This window comes from Ambystoma mexicanum, chromosome 10 (assembly GCF_040938575.1).
Source record: "Ambystoma mexicanum isolate Mex_15411 chromosome 10, UKY_AmexF1_1, whole genome shotgun sequence".
NCBI lineage: Eukaryota > Metazoa > Chordata > Amphibia > Caudata > Ambystomatidae > Ambystoma > Ambystoma mexicanum.
The window spans coordinates 1644626784-1644651639 of NC_090932.1; the positions used below are offsets into that span (position 1 = coordinate 1644626784).

General features: G+C 44.4%; 1 protein-coding gene across 1 annotated transcript in view; it reads left to right on the forward strand.

Moving 5' to 3' along the window:
- HIRA (histone cell cycle regulator) overlaps window positions 1-24856 on the forward strand; it is a 1376152-nt gene that overhangs the window by 1310277 nt on the left and 41019 nt on the right. The window contains exon 23 of the mRNA XM_069620059.1: window positions 23206-23369. Coding sequence (XP_069476160.1) covers window positions 23206-23369 — 164 coding nt within the window. The remainder of the gene's footprint in view (window positions 1-23205; window positions 23370-24856) is intronic.

Below are 24856 nucleotides of genomic sequence, written 5' to 3' on the forward strand. Positions count from 1 at the left end.
AGGGGCGCAGCGAACCCCTCTGAAACCTGTGTTAACACACCATCTAATTTTGCAGTGCTGCTCGCATCCGTTCCACACATTTGATCTCAACAGTCAGTCATGAACATCTTTGCGGATGTACCAGCTCTGGAAGGAATATGTTCGGCTGACATTGACCAGATAGAGTTCTTGTATCAAACTGATTTATCTGTCGTAAAGTTGTGGTTGAAATCGGGCTTTGTCAAAAATGCATTATGGCAAGCAAGAATGGATTTATACGAATTGGGGTTTCAACTGTTAAATAATTCCATGGCAGATCCCCCACAAATGTCTATAATGAGGAATCAATATCAGTCCAAAGCTTTCACAAATGCACAATATCAGTCTATAACAGACAATCAGGTTCATCAATTGAAAGTGAAAGATGTTACAATGAAAGAGAAGAGAGACCATGCAGAAATTAACTATCCCAGAAGTCAATCACTCTTTCTCTATCCTCTTGGAACACGAGAGGATTTATACATCTGACAAAAAGTAAGGATTGTCTGTTGGGAAAATTTGATATCTTGGCTTTTCAAGAGAAAAGGTTAGCATCTGCCCCGGTCTGGGACAATCACATTATAGCTCTAGTTCCAGCGATCATGCCTGTTAAGGGTAGACCTAGAGCTGGACTTATGGTAGCCATAAAAATATCTCCAAATATTCAATTAGAGCTGTGGTTTTCCCCAAATAGTTTCCTTCAAATGGTGAGGATAAAAATTGATTCCAAGACCATAGGATTAATAAATATATACTGGAACCACGCAGCTATTACAGATCAGGAATTTTTTACCTCCTTAGAGGTCCTTTCGAGTATGACTTTCTAGATCTAACCTGTGATCACATAATCATTACGGGGGATCTGAATATAACTTGTCATGCTCAAAGAGGCAAATGTGTATCTACAGCTGCTCTGAGATGGAATTCAATAATGGAAGAGCGTCATCTATTCAAACTTAACGGTGCCAAAAGAGGGGACATTTCACAACATGACACCTGACATCGTGGTGCACAATCTGCCATGATCGATTATACATTCGTAGATGGGCAATTGTTTAATTGTATAACAGAATTCTTTATTCTCCCCCAGCTAATAAGTGATCATGATATACAAACCATGAACTGGTCGTGGTCTGTACACAAGAAACAGTATGAAAAATCGTTGGCAACAAACTTATCCTTGAATAACGCGTTAAACAGATTCAAATGGTGTCCAAAATCTCTGCACATACTAAACTATAATTTGGTTACAAGTGAGACGAAGAGACTGAGTGGGTGTCTAACTGTTGCGCGTTCATATGTGGAAGAAATGCAAATGTTTGCTGTTAAAAGAAACAACACAAAAACAAATGGTAATAAGACCTTGCACTCATATGATCAGGAAGTCTCAGTGCGGAAAGCACAATATAGAAAAGACAAATGACAGGTGATGTATTTGAACTATTGTGATAGGGGACCCAAACTCAGATCGCTAAAGTGTAAATATAAGAACTGGTTGAAATCGAAACATGCTATATTGTACCAGCAGGATGCAGAAAATATGTTAGACAAACTGAAGTCTAAGAACTCAGCTAAGATTTGGTTCCTGTTGAATTATAGACAGTCCAAAGATCAAACAATTCACCAGCTGAATCCCATATCTCAATAAGTATGGGCCTCTTTCTACAAGTCCCTGTATGCTGATATTAATTTAGAAGAGGACACTACTTCAACTGATAATAGACAAGCTAAGGACTTGTCCTTCGATCTGGATGACATACTGTTTCATATTTCTAAACTGTCAACTTCTCGTGCACCAGGGACTGATGGCTTATCTAATTATATGATAAAACAACATCCTATGGCTTGGGCAAAACATTTTCTATGTATTTTTCTGAAAATAGTGAGAACTCGTCGTATACCTAGCTCTTGGAGGAAAACGATAACTATACCCATCTACAAAAAAGGAGACCATGAGAATCCTGCTAACTATAGGCCAATATATTTACTAGACATACCAAGCAACATTTTTGCTAGATTGTTGTTAAGAGATCTGAATGACTGGTTGAATGTTGCAAAATTGAGAGACCCAAATCAAACTGGGTTTATGCCGGGAATGGGGACGCCGATTAATCTGCACATTCTGGAAGTTACCAAAAAGCAAGAACAGCTAAAAGGTCAAACATTATACTTTTCCTTTATTGATTTCCAAGCGGCGTTTGATTCTGTGTGCAGGAAATTGTTGATAAAGAAACTGCGGGAGGCAAATTGTCCAGAATATCTAGTATTTTGGATAAATGAATTGTACTCGGAAACAACTGTGCAAATCAGACTAGCCTCGGATGGAACACTATCAGATCCAATTCCGACATTCAGAGGCCTCAAGCAGGGGTGCATCCTGGCCAGCACTCTCTTCAATGTTTTCATGGCCGCGGTGCATCATGACTTTTTTAATTGTAGAGCAGATGCCCCTTGAATTGGGGGTCGTCCTGTGCCGTGGTTGTTCTATGCGGACGACCTGGTGTTATTGGCCAAGACTCCTGGGGTTTTGCACAACCTGTTTGCTGCCCTGAGTAAGTATGCAGATGCAAACTTTTTGACAATAAATCAAGCGAAATGCAAAATTATGATATTGGGTCTGAAGAGAAAAGGTCCTCAGTTTAACTACCGTTGGGCGATACAAGGTGTAGAAATTGAAATAGTGGCAGAGTATAAATATCTAGGCCTCCAATTTAGTAATGATACAGCTGATAAACCATTTTTTAGAGTTTTGAAAGAAAAAGTAACAACTGGGATATATCAAACAAAAATATTACAGGCAAAATTTGGCAAGTTTTCTCTGATGCCAGCAGTGATATTTTATAAACGGAAGATTGTCCCTATACTAACCTATGCTTCTGAAACAAGAGAAATCTAAGTCTATATGGGTCAAAATGGAAGGCGAATTTTGGAAATCTGTATGTGGCTTTCCAATGTCAGTTTCAGTATGCCTATTAAGACTGGCGCGTGTTTTGCAAGAGTGGTTGCTGAGTGGGCTGTCTTGCTGTCTCCCACGCTGCTCATGTGTCAAGAGCAAAACCACTGTGAATCGATTTTTTGGATTGGACTCTGTTGATTCTGCTGAACTTTGTCACTTGTCTAACCAGTCCATTACATTAACGTTCTTCAGGCCATTTGCCAGCTTCCTGCCTGCCCCTTTTCCCATCAACCTCGTCATAACCATCAACGCTGCGCGTTTTCGCGCGCGTGTTTTGCAAGAGTGGTTGCTGAGTGGGCTGTCTTGCTGTCTCGCGTGTGAGCGGGCTGCGGCTGCCCCTCTGAATTGCCAAATTTGTTGGCTGTTGATTTAAAATGACAACAACGGTTAGTAAAAAATTTAAATTAACCTCAGGTATGCCTGTAATTAATCCCAGCCAATTATTTAATTTGAGATGGCGGCGATCAAAATTGGTAATAGATTAAGCCGCAAAAAGCAAAATCTTCAGTGCTCAATGTCACTTTCGTCTGATATTCGCCTGTTCTATACCCAAGAAACATTGCCTAGTGAAGAGAGTGGGTCTAATGGTAATACGTGTCTGTCAACTGAGCCTCTGTTAACAACGGCCCCTATCCAACTACTGCGCTCTGAGTCTGGGCAAGAGATGACAAAGAATGTGTTGGCAGAGGTTATCGAGAGTGCTGCCCCTTTGCTTGTTTCCGGAACACTTGCGGAATCACATGTCAGTTGAGATGAATGAAATTACTAGTAGAGATAATCTGATAGCTGCTGATGTGCATGTGATTACTAACCCTTCAGGCGAAGTCACAGACATGACTTTGGTGACAGCTTGTAATCTTGATGGTCTCCAGCCTGGTGGAGAGTTCATGCCCCAGACTAACATGGGCACACAGCCCACGTTGGAGCCTATTTGTTGCTCAGTGGCAGCCCAACGGCTTTTGCCTGCTGCCCATGAGGCGCTTACTCTGACAGGGGAAATTGACGAGGAAGCTATGGAGTTTCTGAATACATCGGGAGGGTCCATCTCCCCCTCCGCTGATGTCATGTATATATGTTCAAACACTGGGGATTTAATCCAATTACACCAAGATAATACTACAGGGAACGAAAATCAGGCAGCTAATTTCGGGGGAGGAGGGACTCCCATTCAAAAATGTCATCAAACCCCTCCAGACATTGATCAGGTGCCTAGCTCCAACTGTATTGAGGAATCACCCTCTTTAATTGCTCCAACGCCTCGAAGGACAAGGTTTGAGAGAGTCTGACTTTTTTATTAATAAGAACTGCTCCAAGCGGTTTTCATTTCCGGAAGCCCCGGCGCTTAACAATACTCTTGGTGCCATGAATACTGCATTACTAGCCTTAGCAAAGCTTTACAAAGTTCTCGATGGTAATCTCAATCATCAAACCATCTTATTAGAACAATGTTGCAGTGGCTTAGCAGTGTTAACACAACTTCCGCCCACTGAGCTAGTGAGCACTCAGTCCAATGTTGAGGCTGTTCAAACTCATCGGCCAGATTCCCGAAACCTCATGAATGATGAATGTATACAAGTCTGTGCCCTGACTGAAATAGGAGGCAATGAAAGAATGTGCGATGTAGATCTGAATGGTTGTAATCAGCAGACAACGATAATGATTGATGAATCTGCCCCATCCAGATCTAACACTAAAGGTACCGAACAATTTAATGTTACCAAAAGAATTGATGATAAAGCTATCCATGAGACCGATGTTCAGACTAAGGAGAAGGGGTCAGTAATCACTGCAGCATCGTCAAGCTATACATTTTTTTCATCTAAACCTGCTAAGGCCAGTGCAGTCAAGACAATAGCGGTAGTTACAGACCCTTTGCCTCCTGCACCCAGGATATTATTTACAAAGGGACGAGGTACCAGATCACAGGTCTCAGAGCGCAAGTTTACCAAAACCCTATCTAGACGTGAACAAATTGTTAAAGCTGCAAAAGGCAATCTGGCAAAACCATGTCCCAAGCAAGCCACTCAAATCTTCATGCCGTATGGGCCCCTGGATGAACTGGTTACTCTTTCAGTTGGCAAGGGTGCCCCAGAATCTGAACGGTGTCCTAATCCCCAAAAAAACATCAAATAATCCTAATTCTGGTGATTCTATGAACAATGGTATAAGACCATACAATAAGGGCCATGAAGATGCACAGACCAGGTTGCCCACGGAGGCGAGTGATGGGCCTTTGAGTCAGTTGGCCCTAGCGGAACTTAGAGAGGAAATTAAAACGTCTATCAAGTCATATATGTCGCTCATACCCGGGGTACCCGCCTGTCCACTGAACAGTGCAGGCTCTATGATGATGCAGGGTGTTGATGTGGGCAAAGAGACTACAGTAATGGGAAATGTAAAAACGGTAACGTTTGGTGAAATCCACTTACAAGCTGAGGCTAATTCGTAATCAAGCCCGATGCCCTCCTTGCAAGCTGAGTCCCATGGTCAACCTCAGCTTTCAGCCATGCCCCGATAATCAGTAAATATCTCGGGTGCTCCATTGCCCCAACAATATGGCATCACACAAATACATGGTCCGTTGCTCCGGCCAGAACATACTGTCCAGACTCAGGATATCAGAGATATTATAAAATCTTCGATTGCGGCATATATTGACGAGACCAGCCAATGTTCTCAAGGGGCTGGTGATAGTCAAATGCTGCGATAGCCTGATGTGAGCCAGTTATTGAAGGGACCAGCCCAGTTGGTCGATCGAGTAGAGTTAGAAAATGATGTTGCAACAAGATTAAAATTCTCGACAAATGCTCAAGCCCCTAATACTAAATTTATAGATGGTAATAAACAACAAGCCAAGTTCAGGTCTCACTGCCTAGTGATCAGATGTCATGAAGACCCTTATCCTCAATACGTATTAAATCGGGCTAGCATCTTGAACACATGCAGTGAAATCCTGTCCTTGTCTGACATATCCTCATCAGATGTAACATTGGTCGAATTTACTAACATAAATGATCCATATGAAGCAAGAATTCATCTTCAATCAACAATTGTGATGAATATTTTGTGGCAATCTAAAACAGCCCTTTATGAAATGGGCTTCGTTCTGTTTCAAGATCCACTTACAACAAGTAAAGTGATGGACAAAGCTCAAATCAGGACATACCAGCCCATTAAAAATAGAGAATCAAATCAGATTGTAAACTTTGCTCCAAAAATGTTGACATCACATGAATTCATTACAAGATCATAACATAATGTCAGCGATAATATAGGCAGCCTACTTTCGTGGAACACGAGAGGGCATAAGCACTTATTTGACCTTGCAAGTAAAGATTTGGCTTCCTATGAACTGATAGCCCTACAGGAAACCTGGCTTGTTGATTGCCCCATCTGGGAGTCCCATAACATTATAATAACACCGGCTATTCAAAATTGTAGGGGCCGACCTAGTGGTGGCCTTTTGCTAGCAATCAACAAATCTGCTGGCTTTGTAAGTGAAAAATTAGTCTCTCCCCCTATGTATTTTCAGATTGTTAGACTGCAGAGAAACAATGAGCTCTTAGTAATTGTCAACATTTATTGGAGTAGAGGTAATATGACTTCGGAATCCTTTTTTCAGTCATTACATTCGATTCTCGATCGCTTGACCTTTGAAAGTAATATTTGTCAAACTATCATAGTAGGTAATTTAAACCTCCATTTGATATCATAAAGTCCACAGGGACACACTGCTGATGAACCTAATGTGGGCAAATATGATGGAAGAGAGAGGTTTTGTGATGCTGAATGGTGCAATTGTGGGGGATATTCCTGCTGAGTTTACATGGAGTAGGGGGCCACAGCGTGCAATCCTCGATTATGATTTTGTCCATAAGAATTTTTTAAACTGTGTACAATCCATGCAAGTGGTTGCAACTAATCGTAGTGATCATAAAAAGCTTGTTATGCGTTATTTAAGAACACCACCTGTAACCCCATTCATGATTGAGACCTATGCACATTCGAATCTCGCAAACAACAGTGGCACCCGAGTGAGATGGACTGTAAATCGATTAGATCAGCTTCATGAGGCGCTTCTTGTGTCATCTGGGTGAAACAACTGTTATGAAACGGTGATGCAATTGTTTAAGCAGGTAAGAATGCCGGACTTGAGTGTTCGGCACAAACATTGTCATCCCTTTGATCCTATAGTACAGTGTAGAAAAGCTGAATTACGAAGAGATCTACGTAACCTAAAATTTGTACCAATAACCAATCGATCCTTAGTCAAAAAACAACTAAAAGCCTCCTATAGAACATGGTTAAAGGGTCAGCGAGCCCTGTGCTATCAACGAGACGGGGAGGTAATGCTGTCTCAAATCCTTAAGAAGTCCACTAGTGGCATATGGGCTTGCCTGAATGAGGACACGTTTAAAACACAGGACGCTGTTCAAGTAAATGCCATTCCAAATGCAACCTGGAAAGCCTATTGTGGTAAGCTCTACTCATCTCCTTTTCCAAACTTGATCCCGAATACACATTCTCTAGGCTGGTCCCATCACTTTGCCATTTCCATTGACGATATACAGATATGTATTAAAAATTTGAGTCGCTCGAGGGCGGTGGGCCCGGATGGTCTTCATAATGGTATACTTAAAGATCATCCAAAAGAATGGGCAAGGATTCTCCATCAGATATTTAGTAAAATACTTTTGACAGGTGTTATTCCTGACTCATGGAAGAAGTCCATCATCCTACCCATATTCAAGAAAGGAAACCGTGACGATCCAGCCGCCTACCGCCCCATAGCGCTCCTGGATTGCCCGGGCAAAATTTTTGCACGATTAGTGTTGAATAGATTTAATATATGGCTGGACGCAAACAAGTTTAGAGACATGTTTCAAACAGGGTTTTTGCCTGAAAATGGGACGACTGTAAATACCATTACTCTTACGAGTATTATTCAGAAGGCACTCCAACAACAACAGCCACTCTATACCGCCTTTATAGATTTTAAAATGGCCTTTGACGCTGTACCTCGGGAACTCCTTTTTAAAAAAATAGATGGATAAAAAATGTCCATGGTCAATTGTCAAGTGGCTTATTGATTTACACACAGAAACTTCAATACAAATCAAACTTTCCAGCGATGGTCTTCTGTCCGATCCTATTAAGACTGCATGTGGGTTGAAACAAGGTTGCCTGCTAGCCTCGGCCTTATTTACCTTCATTTCAGGTATTGGTGTAGATCTCAGTAAAATTGTAGCAGATCGACCTAAAATTAATGGGGTCAAAGTAAAAACTGCTTTACGCTGATGATATGGTGCTATTTTCAAAAACGCCCAAAGGGTTACGTACACTCCTGTGTGCTTTGGATACATATACCAAAAAGAATTGTATCACCTTTAATCTAAGTAAAACAAAGGTAATGCAATTTGCTAAAAGTAAGCAACGGAATGTTACATATAGATTGCCCTTACAAAATGTTAACCTCTTATCAGTTTCCTCTTATATCTACTTGGGGGTCTATATAAGTAATTCATCAGACAAGCACGCTAACCATCAACATCTAAAGCAGCGTTTAACGACCGCCATTTCACAAAGTAGGTTAATTAGGAGTAAATATTGTAAATTCTCCATAACACCATTGTTGGTCTATTATAGACGGAAATTTACCCCTGTAATTCTTTACGGTTCAGAGGCCATCTTGGGAAAGTCATATCAATATTGGGCCATATTAGAAGGCTGCTATTGGAAGCGTGCTCTAAACCTCCCATTGTCGGAACCCATTTGCATCCTGCGACACAAGCTAGGACTTCTGTCCCTTTATGCCATCTATAAATGGAGATTATGCTCGTTGTATCGAAAATGTATACCAAGTATCAATCAACCTCGGTTGTTAGGAATGATTGCAATATACCTTTTAAGATCTGACAATGCTTTTGCGGTATCCTGGAGAAGTAACGCTGAAAAAATCATTACTAATATCGTTTTTTCCTTGGCATTATTGCTAGGAAATCCTGATAAGGTGAAAAAACGGATATGGCAGGATAACTGGATAAAAACAAGGTCGGCATGTCTCCTATATAAAAAGTTTAAGATTAACCCATTTGCCTATGGGGAAACAGAAAGCTATTTGGTTATGTTCCCACATTCCCGACAGCGGGATGATTATCTAAGGTTTCGACTCAATATATGGCCCACAAAGGAAATCCTGTGCTCTTGCAGAATTATCTCAAAAAATGATGTTCAGTGTCGGTTTTGTCAACTTGCCATTGAAACAAAGCAGCATTTATGTGTTGAATGCCAAAGCTTGCAAACGAAAAGAATTGTTTGTTTTGAACATCTGTTTTGTGGGTTTATGACTATGTCTCAAATACGCTGTTGGAATCTGTTATATCATAGTCAACTGAAAATTGTCAGATATGCCATACTGAATTTTCTGTATAGCTTGGGACTAAAAGGCAAAGTCAGTACATTAAGTCGCATCTAAGGAGTTCACTAGATAAGGTTTAGATTCAGGTTACACTTTGCCATTTGCATCTTGTTGGTTTTTTTATTTTTCCTTTTTTATTTCTTAAAGCATGAATAAGTACATGTATATATCCTAATTTGCAATTGATTATGCATTTTGTATATGTATATGATTCGTGATCATATTTTCATTTTTTTTATTCTAAAAAAAAAATGTTATGTAGATTGTATGTTGAAAAATCAAGTTTTACTTGATTAAAACAACTTTTAATAAAAAAAAAAAAAAATTAAGACATGAACTGGGTTTGGTATCCCTGAATGCAATTTATCTTTGGAAAGTGCTGAGTTTATATCGCAAGTATTTGATGGTTTCTGAAGATAATGGTGTGATGTTTATGATGGGAAAATTCATGTTGAATACAGACAACAATAACATTATTAAGTGGCGAAAGTGAATTCAATCAATAATGACAGAGACTGGTATTGATGACGAGCTCTTAACAGGTAACCCTGTAAGAGCTAAAAAGAAACTATGGATGTTTGATTGGATCAAGACTAGGGATGCATGTGCAAAACTAAAGATTTTTAAATGCCAATCTTTCGCTATCAAGGAAGTACATAAAGTAGAGCAATACCTTGTTCAATTTCCTGATCCAAAAAGCAGATTTAACTATCTGAGAATAAGATTGAATATTTGTCTTTCAAATGAAGTGCGTTTTATGCGTAGGATGACGACTAATGGGGATTGTAGATTTTGTAAGGAGCCGCTACAGTCTGAAACTTTAAAACATTTAATTGCTGTCTGTCCTGCATTGATTGAAAAGAGATGCAAATTTTTCAAACACTTGTTCGGGAAACAGGTTGTTACTGACTAGGAGGTTTTATGGGACAAATTGTACCATAGTCAACTGGCTAAAATGAATTTAGCTATACTTATGTTTGTTGAGACACTAAATCTGAAAGAATGTAACGACAAATGTATTCTGGAAAATATGTAATATCTGAAAAGTACGTTCTAAATTATATTTCTGGGTAGATAAGGAATTGAGCAAACTAAACTAAGAGACTGTAAAGGTCATGGCTAAATGTGAATGAACAAACTTCTTGAATTTAGTGCTAAATGTGATAGCCATAAGAGGTGTGCAAAATTAATTGGTTTAAAAATGATTGATATATTAGCATTTAATAATTTTTAATGTGAAATTTAGGGTGAAAAATGTAACTTTTTCTGATTTTTATTTTAAGAATGTACAATGTATATATGTAATGATTGGACTGTTTTTTGTTATGTTGTTTGTCATTTTATCATGTCTTTTTTGAAAGGCTGTTTTTACAGCTAAATCAAATAAAATAATAAATAAATAAAAATATTGTGGGACCACTAGAGACTTCTAAACTGGGGAATAAATACATTTTAGTTATTTTAGATTACGCCACACAGTATCCAGAGGCCTTTCCCCTGAGAGCCAACACGACACAGCAGATCCTGAAGCACCTGCTCCATTGTTTCTCCCGAGTGGAGTTTCCGAAAGAGATATTGACGGATCAGGGTTCGACTTTCATGAACAAGCTTATGGGGGCAGTTAAAGAACTATTGCACAATGCCTCCCTTGGAACATCGGTGTATCATCCCCAGACAGATCGCCTCTGGGAAAGATTTAACAAGACTCTTAAAACCATACTTCAAAGGTTAGTTCAACAAGATAGTACAAACTGGGTCCAAATGATACCCTGGACCTTGCTTGCCATTCCAAAAACTACTCCCAAGTCATCAACACGATTTTCCCTGTTTGTACTCTTTTATGGACAAGAACCACGGGATGTCCTGGATATGCTGAGGGAAACTTGGGAGGAGAGAGAGGAAGCATCAATTCCTCCATCCCAGACTGCAAATAAGTTGAAAGAACACATGACGGTTATAAGGTCTTTCGTGCAGGCTCACATGGTTAAGGCACAAGAGCAATAGAAGACCTCTTGCGATAAAAAGGTTTCCCTTTTTCTATAGGTCAAAAGGTACTTGTCCTGTTGCCTACTTGGGAAAATAAACTTGTGTTGAAGTGGCATGGGCCATACAAATTAATAGAGCAAACAGGTCCATGTAATTATAAGATCTCACAACCTGACCACTGCCTTAAAACACAAATCTATCATATCAATTTATTAAAGGAGTGGACAGAAAATCCCACAGAGTCTCTGACTATAATATTATCTTGTCCCTTGCCAGATGACACTGAAAGTAAGGCCCTCATTTCCTCTGATCTCAAAACCAACTAGAAACAAGATTTATATGAGCTTATAAGGCAGCATACTAATGCGTTTCGCGAAGAACCTGGGGGAGTGAAGGGTCTTTATCATATCCTCACCCCCGTAGGTAAAGTGGTACACATAAAACTGTATCGGTTACCGGAGGCTAGAGAAGAAACCATCATTCAGGAAGTCAAACCCATGATAGAGGCTAACATCATTGAACATTCTAATAGCCCCTGGTCCTCCCCTATTGTGTTGGTGGCCAAACCCGATGGAAGTTGGAGATTTTGTATAGATTTTTGTAAATTAAATGCCATTTTTGCCTTTGACGCTTACCCAATGCCCTGTATCAACGATCTGATAAATTGGCTAGATAATGCTTTCAACACTCAATCTCACAAAGGGATATTGGCAAGTTCCTTTGTATGGGCTTGATAAAGCAAAAACTGCCATCACCGCTCCAATGGGGTTGTTTCAATTCAAAGACCTACCTTTTAGGCTGCATGTTTCTCCTGCAACATTTCAGAGACTCATGGATACAATTTTACAACCATATTCATAATTTTGCAGAGCCTCTATAGATGACATTGTAATACACAGCAAGACATAGATAGATCATTTATACCACCTCTATACCATCATGAGAATATTGGGATTAACTGCTAATCCAAGAAAGTGCAAGCTGGTCCAATCAGCAGTAAAATAATTGTGGGGTTTTGTGGGTAATGGCACTGTCCAGCTACAACAGGAGAAGGTGAGGGCCGTCCTGGATACACCCCCTCCAAAAACAAAGCAAGATCCAAAGTCCTTTTTGGGACTAATCGGGTACTACCACAGATTTATTCAAATATTTTCTAGCAAAACATCCAGGCGGACAGACAAGTTGAAAAATGCTGAGCCCCAAAAAATCAGGTGAAAGAGGTCGATGAAATCTGTTATACAACCTTGAAACAGGCCCAATGCCATAGCCCCGTTTTTGGCGTGGCTGACTTCTCCAAAGAATTCATCCTTCAGACTGATGCTTCCTTAACGGGATTACTGGCTGTTCTGTCAAAAAAACTATGATGGTACGAACATCCAATACTATACATCAGCAGAAATCTCTTCCCCAGAGAGAAAAATATTCAGTCATTGAGCTTGAGGCACTGGCAATCAAATGGGCCATAGTTCACCTTAAGTATTACCTCTTAGGCCGCAGGTTTCGCCTAGTGACAGACCACTCTCCTCTAGTTTGGATTAGTCAGAGGAAGGAGTCCAACCCTAAGGTAATGCAGTGGTTCTTGGACCTTCAGTTGTATTGCTTCACAGTTGAACACTGGAAAGGCAGAGACCAAGGTAACATGGACTTCCTCTCTTGGTTTCCCTGTGAAGCACTCCAGCATTGTGGAAGGATATGTGAGAAACCTGAGGGTATTCTCTCACTCAACCCCTGTAGATCCTCTGCAGGCGGCCAGGGAAACACCATCGCTCTTACATCCCGACCCTGGCAGCAGAGAAGCGAGGGAGGATCACCTGGGTGGAGGGTCCTTGGGGACCAGGAGTGGAGTGCCCTTGGGCGAGTCATGGTATCCCCCTTTTCCTATTGACAACCAACTCAACCTTCATGGGCTGTTATAAGCCAGTTCCCCTTATTTCTCCACATATGACACTTGACAACACTGGGACAAAGAAGAGGCAACTAAGAGCAATGAAGACTACACTCTTTTACTACTCTGGTACTGGGACCAGGAAGATGCCTGCTAAGAACTGTGAGGGTCAGGCATGTCCCGTTGATTGTGGTCAGGCAGGGCTAATTGGACATCCACACCTGCAGCCTGTTAAGGGGCTGCAGGTGTATAAAAGGAGACCAGCCCAGCAGCAAAGAGAGCGACAGGAGAAGCAGCAGGAAGGCCGGTGCAAGCAGCAGGGAATTTTGTCTGAGAAGCACACTGAGATGTTGAGATCTGCAGAGAGAGGCGCTCTATGGAAGCCTGGCGTGGGAGCTGAGGCTCTGTGGAGCATACTTAACATTACGGAGGGAGCCGTGTGAAGAGGCTGTCCCTTTCCCTTTGGTTTAGGATGCTCATTCCCCTGTGTTCAGTGGTCAACAGAGGAGTGCCTGAGGGGCAGGAGTTGGGCCCCTGATATGAAAAGCAGAAGGCTGTGTGATCCGCACTGCTGGGAATGCTGTGAACGCGACCAGTACGTTTCTAACAAGTGAGAAACCCGGTGCGCAAGCGTTCAAACCTTTCTCCAGCATGGGGTCTGGCATGGATTCAAATGCGCATGAACATTCCCAGTCGTCAGGCAGGGAATCCTCAGTAAAGACAAAAATCAGTTTCAGCTTCACTTCTTAACTGTCTTTCTTCCTAAAAACCAATCATTGGTCTTTGGGTCATACTGCCCCCAGCCAATGACTGCCTTCTACCTAAGCCCCTCCTCTGGCAGCCATCTTCAGATTTTTACTGCACGTTCAAGTGTTGGGAGTCCTCGTGCTATAGCTCTCGAGCTTTTACTGCATTTTGCGATTTTTCTGAGAGAGTTGCTCTATTTTTTCAGTCAATCAAGCCTCAAGCTCCATCGATCCACCTTCCGATTAACGGGGACACGTTTTCAGATTCTTCAGCGCCCCTCAAGGGAAAATGTCATCGAGTTTCTTCTTGGAGGATTCCAGCAGCTTCTTCAAGGCCTATGCCGCGTGGACATGGCGGATGAGAAGGACGACTCTGTGCCTCTTTTCAAGGTTTGCCCTGGCTGCAACCTACGGAATGTCTTTTCGGACGACGGACATTCACTGTGCCTTTACTGCCTGCACTCGGACCCGACGCACGTGGAGGGTGACTGTGCGTCTTGTCAGGAGTTGGTACCCCACACACTGAATGATTGGCCCAGGCGTCTCAATGAGTGGCTGCATGCCAAGACCCCTGCCCAGAAGAAGAAAGTTGAGCGGTCTTCTAAGACCTTTGAGGGCGCCCCTCCCGCGGGGGCCCAACATAAGATAAGCACCGCAAGTCCACTGCTACAGGGAGCGCCGTTGCGACGGGCTCCGCGGCGGCCAGGGCGAGTACAGCGTCTCCAGCGCCTTCGACCACAAGCCAACGCTCAGGATCTTCAAAGAAGAGGAAGTCGGACCATCCTGGCAAGTTCTTGGAGAAGTCCCAGACGTGCCCTACAGAGAAGGCCAAGGGGGAGTGGGGCTCAGACCCTCCTCCTAAGGTGAATGCCTCAGGCTTGACCAAGGCTGTGAAGGCCCAGGTGCATCTGACGAAGGCCCAACCTTCCATCGAAGGAGTGGTGGCGTCCCTCGCGAAGGCACCCGAGACGGATCCGCAGGGCACAACCCCGAAGGCAAGAGTAACCCTGCCTGCCAGGAGGGAGTCCTCTTTTCAGCCCATCGAAAAGAGACCGGAGAAGATGATGCCTAACATTTCACCAAAACCGTCTCCCTTGGTCGCAGAGAAGGGGCGGCACGGTAGCCCTCCAGGGCACAGATATCTCCTCAGAGGAGGAGCTTACCAACCTCCAGACCTTCCAGGAAGAACGATGCGTCAAGAGCAGGCCCTACGGGAAGGATCCTGACGAGAGCGACGATGAGGAGACCAGTGAGGGTGTTGAGGGCTTGGAGGACCAGCCTAAGCCACAAACGCCCTCGCCTCCGTCGCCACAGCCACCTCAGCGACCACCTGGGAATATTATGCTCAGAGCTCTGGACGAGGATGCCTCTTGCGCCGACGACCCACCCGCAGCGCCGGGACCATCCGAGGAACCACCATCCAAGAAGAGAAGAGTTCACCCCCTCCTCCTTTTCATCCTTCGCCTTCCTCTTCCCACTCCCTCCCCCTGCCCCCCTGAGGCGAGGTGGTATCGGACCACGCCATTACAGTGGCCACGGACATCGCCGACACAGGGTGCCGCCAAATGGGCAACAGCGTTTGCCTTCATCAGCGGGGCTGGCTGAGGGCCACTAATTTCCGCCAGGATGTTCAGTTGAAGGTGTTGGACATGCCCTTCGACTGGGACAATTTGTTCGGGAATACTGTGGCTGAGTCTCTTCAGGCCATCCAGGCGGACACTGAGACTGCTCGTGCCTTGGGCACGCTTCAGCAACGACAGCCGTCCTTTCGGACTTCTGGAGGAAAATCCTAAAGGGGCCGTGCCAAATCTGGAAATGGACGTCGTCGTCGCCAAGGCCCCCAAGACATCGCTTCGACGTCAAAACAGGATTGAACTGGCTTGGAGTCGGGCCCCCACCCGTGCACCCTGGTGCGAGGTGGCAGTCCATCTCCACCGACCTTTGGGTGCTTGACGCTCTCGCCCATGGACACACCGTAGAGGTCCAACGGAAGTGTCCCCTACACCACCAGTGGCCCGGCAGGAAAACCATATCTCCCAGCTTCTGCTGGAGGTGCGGGCCATGCTAAAAAAGGGTGCGATAGAGCGCGTCACAAAGAGGCTCCGGAGTGTACTCTCGTTACTTCCTCATCATAAAGACGACCAGCGGTTGGAGGCCCATCCTGGACCTACGCCATCTGAACAAGTACATAGTCTCAAAAGTTTCAGATGGTGACTCTTCAGCACATGCTAGGACAGCTGGAAGAGGGGGGTTTTCTATTGTTGCTGAACTTGGAAGATGCCTATTTTCACATCCCCATACACAAGGGCCATCGCACGTTCCTACGCTTTGTGGTTCAAGGGCAACATTACCAGTTCAAGGCTCTTCCCTTCGGATTGAAGTTGGCGTCAAGAGTTTTCACCAAGTGCCTGGCACCGGTAGCGGCCGCAGCTGCGTCTACGAGGGATCCATGTGTACCCTTACCTGGACGACTGACTCATCCGGGCAAGCTCAAGGACATTGCCGTCGAACACATGCCGAGGACCGTCCAACTCCTGAAGGATCTGGGGTTCTCGGTGAACTATGCAAAGTGCTGCTTGATTCTATCGCAGGACGCACGGTTTCTGGGATCCTGACCCAACACAGTGTCGTGCCTGGTGCCTCCGTCGGAGGAGAAGAGAGGATAGCGGCCATCTTGGGCAAGGTACAATGGCTGTTGGCCCTGGAGATCGCAGGGGTGAGGTCCATCAAGGCCCTTCTCGACATGATGTTGTCATGCATATACCTCATTCGGCTGAGCAGGTTACGGATGCGTCCACTCCAAAAGTTCCTTGACGCCCGTTGGATACAAGTGTCGGAAATCTTTGAGGACAAGATCACAATCGACGGGAGTTTCCGTCGAGCGGTACAGTGGTGGGGAGTGCGCGCAAATCTGTCTGCAGGCGTGGATTTCCAGACCCCACCTCATGAGGAGACGGTCATGACGGATACCCCCCTGGAAGGTAGGGGAGCGCACACCGGAAATCTTCATGCTTGAGGCCTGTGGCTACCGGAGGAGGAGAAGTTGCACATCAACGTGTTGGAACTGCAGGCAGTGTTTTGGGCCCTCAAGTCCTTCCTTCCGTCCCTCAAGGGCAAGGCGGTACGGGTCTTCACGGACAACACCATAACAATGTTCTACTCTGGAAGCAGGGGGAACCAGATCCCGGCACTCTCCAAAGAGGCGCAGGACCTTTGGCACTGGTCAATAGCCATGGGGATGTTCCTCATCCCGTTTCATCTGGCAGGAGTTAAGAACACTGTCGCTGACTCTCTCAGCAGGGAGCTGCGCTCTTGCCACGAGTGGGAACCTTCGGCAGGACCAAGTGGTTCACCTGTTCCGCAGATGGGGCAATCCACAGATCGATCTGTTTGCGACGGCAACAAACACCAAGTGCCGGAGGTTCGCCAGCAGTTTTCCCCAGCCAGAGAGCATAGGGGACGCATTCCCTTTCCCCTGGGACGGCCTGTTTCTGTATGCGTTTCCTCCGTTGCTGTTGCTTCTTCGACTAGTCAATCAACTCAGACGGTCCCAGTGCAGGATGATCCTTGTTGCACCGGGGTGGCAGAGACAGATATGGTACCCGGACCTTCTGGACATGTCAGAGTCCCCTCCAGTCAAGCTTCCAGTGGTCGCAGATCTTTTCGCCAGGGAAGGAGGCGCAATTCTGCACCACGACCCAGGATTGCTGAACCTGAAGGCCTGGCTCCTGGAGCACTAGAGTTTGGGCCTACGATCTCCCAGCGGATTGTAAGGAGGTGCTTGCCAAGCCCAGAGCTTCATCTCCTCTCAAATACTATGGGCACAAGTGGAAGAGGTTTGCCGTTTGGTGCCGTACTCAGAAGATCGACCCTCTACTTGTCACTGCTCCGCAGGTGCTTCCGTATTTGTTGTCGTTGGCCAAGGCAGGACTGGCCCCTGCTTCCATCAAAGTTCATCTGGCAGCTATCTCCCGCTACACCAGATCTCTTGGACGATCATCATTATGGTTGCATCGATTTTTCAAGGAGTTCGTCAAAGGACTATTTCGCTCGTTCCCGCCGGTGAAGGCTCCAGCCCTGGTGTGGGAGCTCAATGTGGTGCTTACTAGGCTCATGGGTCCTCCGTTCGAGCCTCTGCATTTGGCGCGACTGAAATGTTTGTCGTGGAAAACTGCTTTTCTTGTGGCCATCACCTCCGCACGACGATTGGGAGAGATCCAGGCTCTCTCTTGTAAGCCACCTTATTTGACATTCCACGAGACAAGGGTAGTGGTACGGACACACCCCTCCTTCATGCCCAAGGTGCTGTCGGACTTTCATCGAAAAAAGCTCTTGGTGTTACCTGTATTCTTCCCGACACCTTTGTCGCCGGCTGAGTGGACTTTGCACTCGCTGGATGTGGCTAGAGCGCTGAAGTTTTATGTGGACCGCACAAAGAGTTTCTGGAAGATGTCGCAACTTTTTGTGAACTTTGGCCCTGTGAACCATGGGAAGGCCCTCTCCAAGGCTTCCATTTCCAGGCGGCTCTCCGGCTGCATCACCCATTGTCACCAGTTGGCAAACCGACCGTTGCCTGGCCGTCCGAGAGCCCATTCGACCAGAGCGATCGCTGCAGCTACGACGTTCCTGTCTGGTGTGCCCCTGCTTGACAACTGCAGGGCTGCTACGTGGAGATCGATGCATGCCTTCACAAAGTTCTGCTGCGTTGACAAGGATTCCAGGGAGGAGTCCAGAGTCAGCCAAGCAGTGCTGCGCAACATGTTTGCTTGAAGGTGAGCCTGGTGAGGAGGTAAGAGATGCTTAATGTTGAGATGCTAAATGTTGAGCCTTTCCACCTCCCGTGGTTCTGCATGTGTGTACTGCTATGTTGTATTTATTCATGAGCATGTGAATCCATGCCAGACCCCATGCTGGAGAAGGAACAAGTTACTTACCTGTAAATCTTGTTCTCCAGCATAGGTCTGGCATGGATTCACATGCAAACCCTCCCGCCTACCCCTCTGCGGCTCTTCTCTTGGTCCTACTGCCACTTTTACGTACTTCCAAATCTGAAGATGGCTGCCAGACGAGGGGCTTAGGTAGAGGGCAGTCATTGGCTGGGGGCAGTATGACCCAGAGACCAGTGATTGGTTGTTAGGAGAATGACAGTTCAGAGGTGAAACAGATTTTTTCTTTACTGAGGATTCCCAGCCTGACAGGGAATATTCATGAGCATGTGAATCCATGCCAGACCCATGCTGGAGTACAACAGTTACAGGTAAGTAACTTGTTTTTTCTATTCTAAAGGAATACTTGTATCGGAGTGGTGGCGTATTTGAGGAAACATATTTTCGAAGATCTCCGATTTAAACCATTGTTATCTGTTGACCTATCAATAATACTTTGTATCGGAGTGGTCGCATGTTTAAGTAAACACGTTTTCCAATGTCTCCAAGTGCTGGGCATTTCGTTTTCAGCAAACTAAAAGAATATTAAACAGTGGGTTGAGTTTTACGTGGGTTACGAGTACAACCCATGTCTATTAAATACCAAACTGAATTAAAACCTTACAAATAAGCAGAACTGTTAAATATTGAGTTCAGAAGTGAACAGAACTTTCATTTCAAGTAAAACCACTACATGCTAAATTCTAAAATGAACCGAACATTAAATTCAAGTAAAAACACTAAATGCTGAATTCTAAAATGAATGAACCAAAGAGAGGAATATTGAATACCAAATTTTGTGAAAACTACCTATAACAGAAATATACCTTGAAAGCAGAATTAACTGGAACCCTGAACTTTAATCTAACACAGTCAAGATATTAACATGAAACCCAACCATAAAAAGAGGGCACAAGTGTAGCAAAGGATATTTTTTTTTATACTGAAACTAAGTCTTGTGGAAGGGCACCCTGCAACTTTAAACATTTACTGCCTTGTGGACGGACTATCAAGGTTCTTTTGTGTTTGGAACTGTGTTACTTGGAACTTGGGCAAGGGAACCCTGAGCATTGGCTAAAACTGTACCATCCTGAATTTAAGAAAGGTCATTTTGAGACTTTTGTTGCAACTGTTTTATACTTGGGGAAGGGAGCTGAGCGGAAGCTGCGAGCTGGAAGAGGCACAGAACATTATGTTGGACACTGTTTCCTTTGGTTGCCAACATCTATACAAATTGTATAGATTAGTTGTGAGGGCAAGTATAGGTTTTGGACAAAGACAGATCCTAAGTTGAACTCTTTGATTCAGACATTACTTAGTTTCATTTAGGTAGGGAAATTCCAGTTTACCATAGGGCAAGTTAGGCCTTTTTCCATCCTGAAATACAAGTTAATAAAGTGTTTTATTTTAAATTCTGAATCTGTTGTCTATGTCTTGCTTCAAGATGCCTTCACATGTTCCACTCAGCTAAAGCGGTTCTACAAACTCATTCCTCCTTTATGCCAAAGGTACCGTCGGATTTTCATCTAAATGAGCCTTTGGCTCTGGCAGTTTTCTTCGCGAATCCTTCTTGGCTTGCTGAGAGGTTGTTGCATTCGTTGGATGTGGCACGTGCCCTGAAGTTCTATGTTTCTAAAGACTTCAAAAACTTTTCATCAATTTTGGGCCTGTGGGACTTGGGAAGGCCCTCTCTAAGGCTTCCATCTCCAGGCGGCTCTCCGGCTGTATCATGCATTGCCATCATCTGGCCAACAGATCGTTTCTAGGCTGGCCAGGAGCCCATTCCACCATCGCAGCAACGACATTTCTCTCTGGTGTTCCCCTGCTCGACATCTGCAGGACAGTTATGTCGAGGTCCACCCACACCTTCACAAGATTCTACTGCTTTGACAGGGATTCCAGGCAGAAGTCCCGAGTCGGCCAGGTAGTACTGTGCAACCGGTTTGCTTGAGGTAAGTCTGTTCCAGGGGCAAGTGTATTGCTTCTGTGAGCCTTGCCACCTCCCGTGATTGCGTATATGTACTGCTGTGTAAATCCATACAGGACCCATGCTGGAGAACAAGTTACAGGTAAGGAACGTGTTCCTTCCATCCACTGAAGAAGACTTCACTAACTTCAACTCTGCTCTCTATGCTCCCTCCTCCTCTCACTTCCCTCTCACTAGATTCTCTCCGAAACCTTCCACTCCAAGACCCTGGATTACACATCTCAATCTGTTCACTGAAAACGACAATGCAGACAAAGCTTCGTACTTGACAAATGTCTAGACATACCTCTGACCTCCAACACTACCTGCTCTTCAATTTAATAACTATTCCTCGGCACTCATTATCTCTTGTTTAATCTCAATCCTCACAATCTAGTCACCTCCAAAAATCTTTCAACTCAATTTTCACCTTCCAAACCCTCCTTCATCTCCTATACTCTTTATGTAAATGACCTTGCTCTCTACTTTGCTTCTACCATTTGAAATACCCTAAGCACTTACCTGCTTTCTCCGCCTCCTGCTCACTTTTCTCCACCACTCCTACCCAACTCTCCTGCTACTTTATCGTTGTTTGTCCCTACTAACCCTGATGAGATTCTTGCTCTAATTGTCATGGCTAACCCTTCCTGTGCCCCCACTGACCCATTGTCCCCGCACATTGCAAAGCACATAGCTCCTAGTGTCACTCCACTTCTTTCTTCACTCTCCAGCTCATCTTTTGACAATGCCATTTTTCCCCTCATCTTTTAAATCAGCTACTGTCATCCCTTTCCTTAAGAAATCTGGTCTTTCTCCTAACTGTCCTGCCAAACATTTGTCCTGTCTCTTTCCTACCACACTATTCCAACATCCTGAGCTAGTGGTATTCAACCGAATCACTGAGTTTCTTGATACACTCAACCTCTGGGGCCCTCTGCAATCTGGCTTCCGACCTCTGCATTCTACCGAAAACAGGTCCCCTCAATGTCAGCAACTTCATATCCTCTGCTCGTCATCCACCTGCTCATCTATTCTTATTCTTCTTGACCTCTCTGCTGAAAGGAAAGACAGTAAAGCAAAAATGCTTTACTTGCAACCAAAAGTCACGACAGGGTTCAAGTCATAGCAAAAAGGTAGAGGGTTCCGTTGATGTCTATGTAGGGAAAAGCTGCAAAAAGAAAATCTTTCCTAACAGAGCATAGGTAAAGGGCTGATGGGGACGGCAACTGTGTGGTGCATAGATTATGATGGAGAAAGTTTCCTGTGTAAATTCTAGTGGTGGATTTCCCCGCTTTAATCATTGAGGTTGCATAACCTTAGCCACACCATGATCCTCATTAATCTCCCAGCATATTTACTGTTCCACACCAAAGAACTGAAAGCAGAGTAAACGTGCCTGTGATAATTGAACACGTTTCAGAGAGGTCTGTCTTTAGATGACACACAAACATTTAAATGGACACAGCCTTTAGTGTGTGAAGACTGAGGCTTCCTTTGGAGAGTATGTGTGTGCCATCAGTGCCCACTTGTGGCTTCTTTCTTTGGCAAAGTCCTGAATAAAACAATGGAGGGAAAGACCAAGTACCCGCTGGTTATCACAGGATAGGTGTATTGACCTATACACAGCAGAACAAATAAAGACATCCAGAGAGTTAGCTGAAACCCTAAGTGGACCACTTAACTAAACCAGATTTCTTTTTCAGGGTCACATGAGGACCACTAAGCTATGGGGGCCCATTTAAGTTTAATCGGTGGAAATGCCCTGGCACCTGCACTTAGAACCTGCAGATGATTAAAGCACATGGTGCGGTTATGAAGTGGGCTGATTTTTGTATAGACCATTTTACCTAAAAATACTAATGTGGACAGAGTATTCTTTTTTGATTGGATCTTGCTTTTTTTTGTTTACTTCTAGAGGGTGCAGAGTGATGCGTGATGTGACCGTTCATTGTGCTCTGTTTGCGATTGAATGTTTTTAACACTAGTGACACACATTTCTTGATCTTGCTTCTTGCTCTGTTGAATGTGCCTCAATCTATCCTACTATTAAGTTTTTTTGCTGAAACAAAAACATCTTCTCTAATTTACCTGCTTCCCCACATAGCCTTCCTATTAACAGAAGAAATAAAGGGTCTTGCCGTAAGAGTTTCATTGACTTGTTCATAAGCCAGAGGAAGATAGAAACTGGTAGCTTTTTGCAGATCCATGTGCAAGAAGACCCAGCAAAAACAGCTCCTATGTGGGGCAGATCAGTTGGAATAGAGAAATCTTTAGAAATACATGTGTTGTCCTTTTTCCTTTTCAGTTCTGGGCGGCAGGCTGCTCGCTTGTTCTCCATGCCTCATCTGGTGCAGCAGGAAACCACGCTGGCGTACCTGGAAAATCAGACTGCCTCTGCACTTATGCTACAGTCCAGCCACGAGTATCGACATTGGCTGCTCATCTATGCACGATACCTTGTGAATGAAGGTGAGGCTGGCGATATGCGCAGAGTTAAACATGTTCTGCAAGAGTTCACTGGTTTGTCATCATGGCCTTCATGGGTTGCATAACTCGCGATACTCTCTTCATTTTACAGATACTGCCTCCCTTGCAGTCCACCTACACATGAGTAACATTTAAATGCCAGATGCTCCCGTGAAGAACTTGAACGCTTGTCAGAACTGAATGGGAACAAGCACAGGCCGGACGCTAATGAGTTGTCATAACACTAATGTATTAGTTTATCTTAAAATGGCAACGTCAAACAATTACTGTAGGACTAATAATGTGCACAAAATAACTTAATTTGCATCAGAATAGTCATTCAGCAGGATGGGGGCAGTTCTCGGGGTAAAATCAAAATGTAGTGTCCCTTGGGGAGTTTGTGGGGGGTTCACGGCAAAGCGTTCCTCAATTTGTGTCAATCCCGAGTACTGGTCTCTCCTGGTAGCTCAAAGCAACCAAATGGATGTGATTAATGGGTGCAGGTTGATCGACACACAACACAAAGAACTCCAAATAAAATGCCTCTAACAGTCCCTCCTGCACCTTCGCGAGGTCCTTCCCTGCCAGTGTCAATCTTTCAGCAAAGTTCAAGCATCTGGTATTCATAGTTTTTCCGGTGGCATTCTTGTGTAGCTAGGGTACAGTGGGGAGAGTACCTTCCGATTCGCAAGTCTGAAGTGGAACAGGTTCACCATCTCATGAACCTGTGTTTGGTATCACATGTTCATGAGATGGCCTTACGTGGAATCGTAGCAAGACAGGAGGCCACACGAAGATCTTTGCAAGGTCGTTGCTAGGCCTATTATCACCTTCCCGTACATGTGTTTCTAGTTCTACATCCTCCCAACCCAACTTCCCCCTCCTCGATGTCCAGTCACATGCTTGCACCGCAGAGGGGGTGTGGGAGGGGCGTCTTAGTCCTTTCCTCTTTCCTTCTGCTTCTCCTGCACCTCCCTCATGATTCACTTGTATTCTTCTTGATGAATTATTCCTTCCTCCCAGAGATTCCTCATCCCAATCTGTCCTGGGTGTAAGAGAAAAGTGGGGAATTGTGGTCAGTGGGTGCCAAGGGGTCCATATAAACTGTCCCTGATGTCCTTAGTGTGTGTGTAGCGTAGTCAAGCAGAGCCAACACAGAACTTCATAGTCCTCTTGTGGCCGAACAGTTTTATGAGAGCAGCTGGTGCTTGATGTGATAGGTCAAAGATGAGGAATCTGTGGAAGGAAGGACTAATTCCTCTGATAGAACATTACCGAGAAGCATCGAATTTGTTGTTCTTTCGGCACATCTCTTCGGAAAGATTTTCATTTTGCAGCATTCCTCCCATATAGACATCTATGGGACACTCTACCTTTTTACTATTGTTTACTTACTGACCTGACTTTTTGGAGGTAAATAAAGCCCTCATCTTTACTTACTGTGCCTTTTGCTCACTCCTATGGGGAAACTGATCAACTGATCAGTCCCC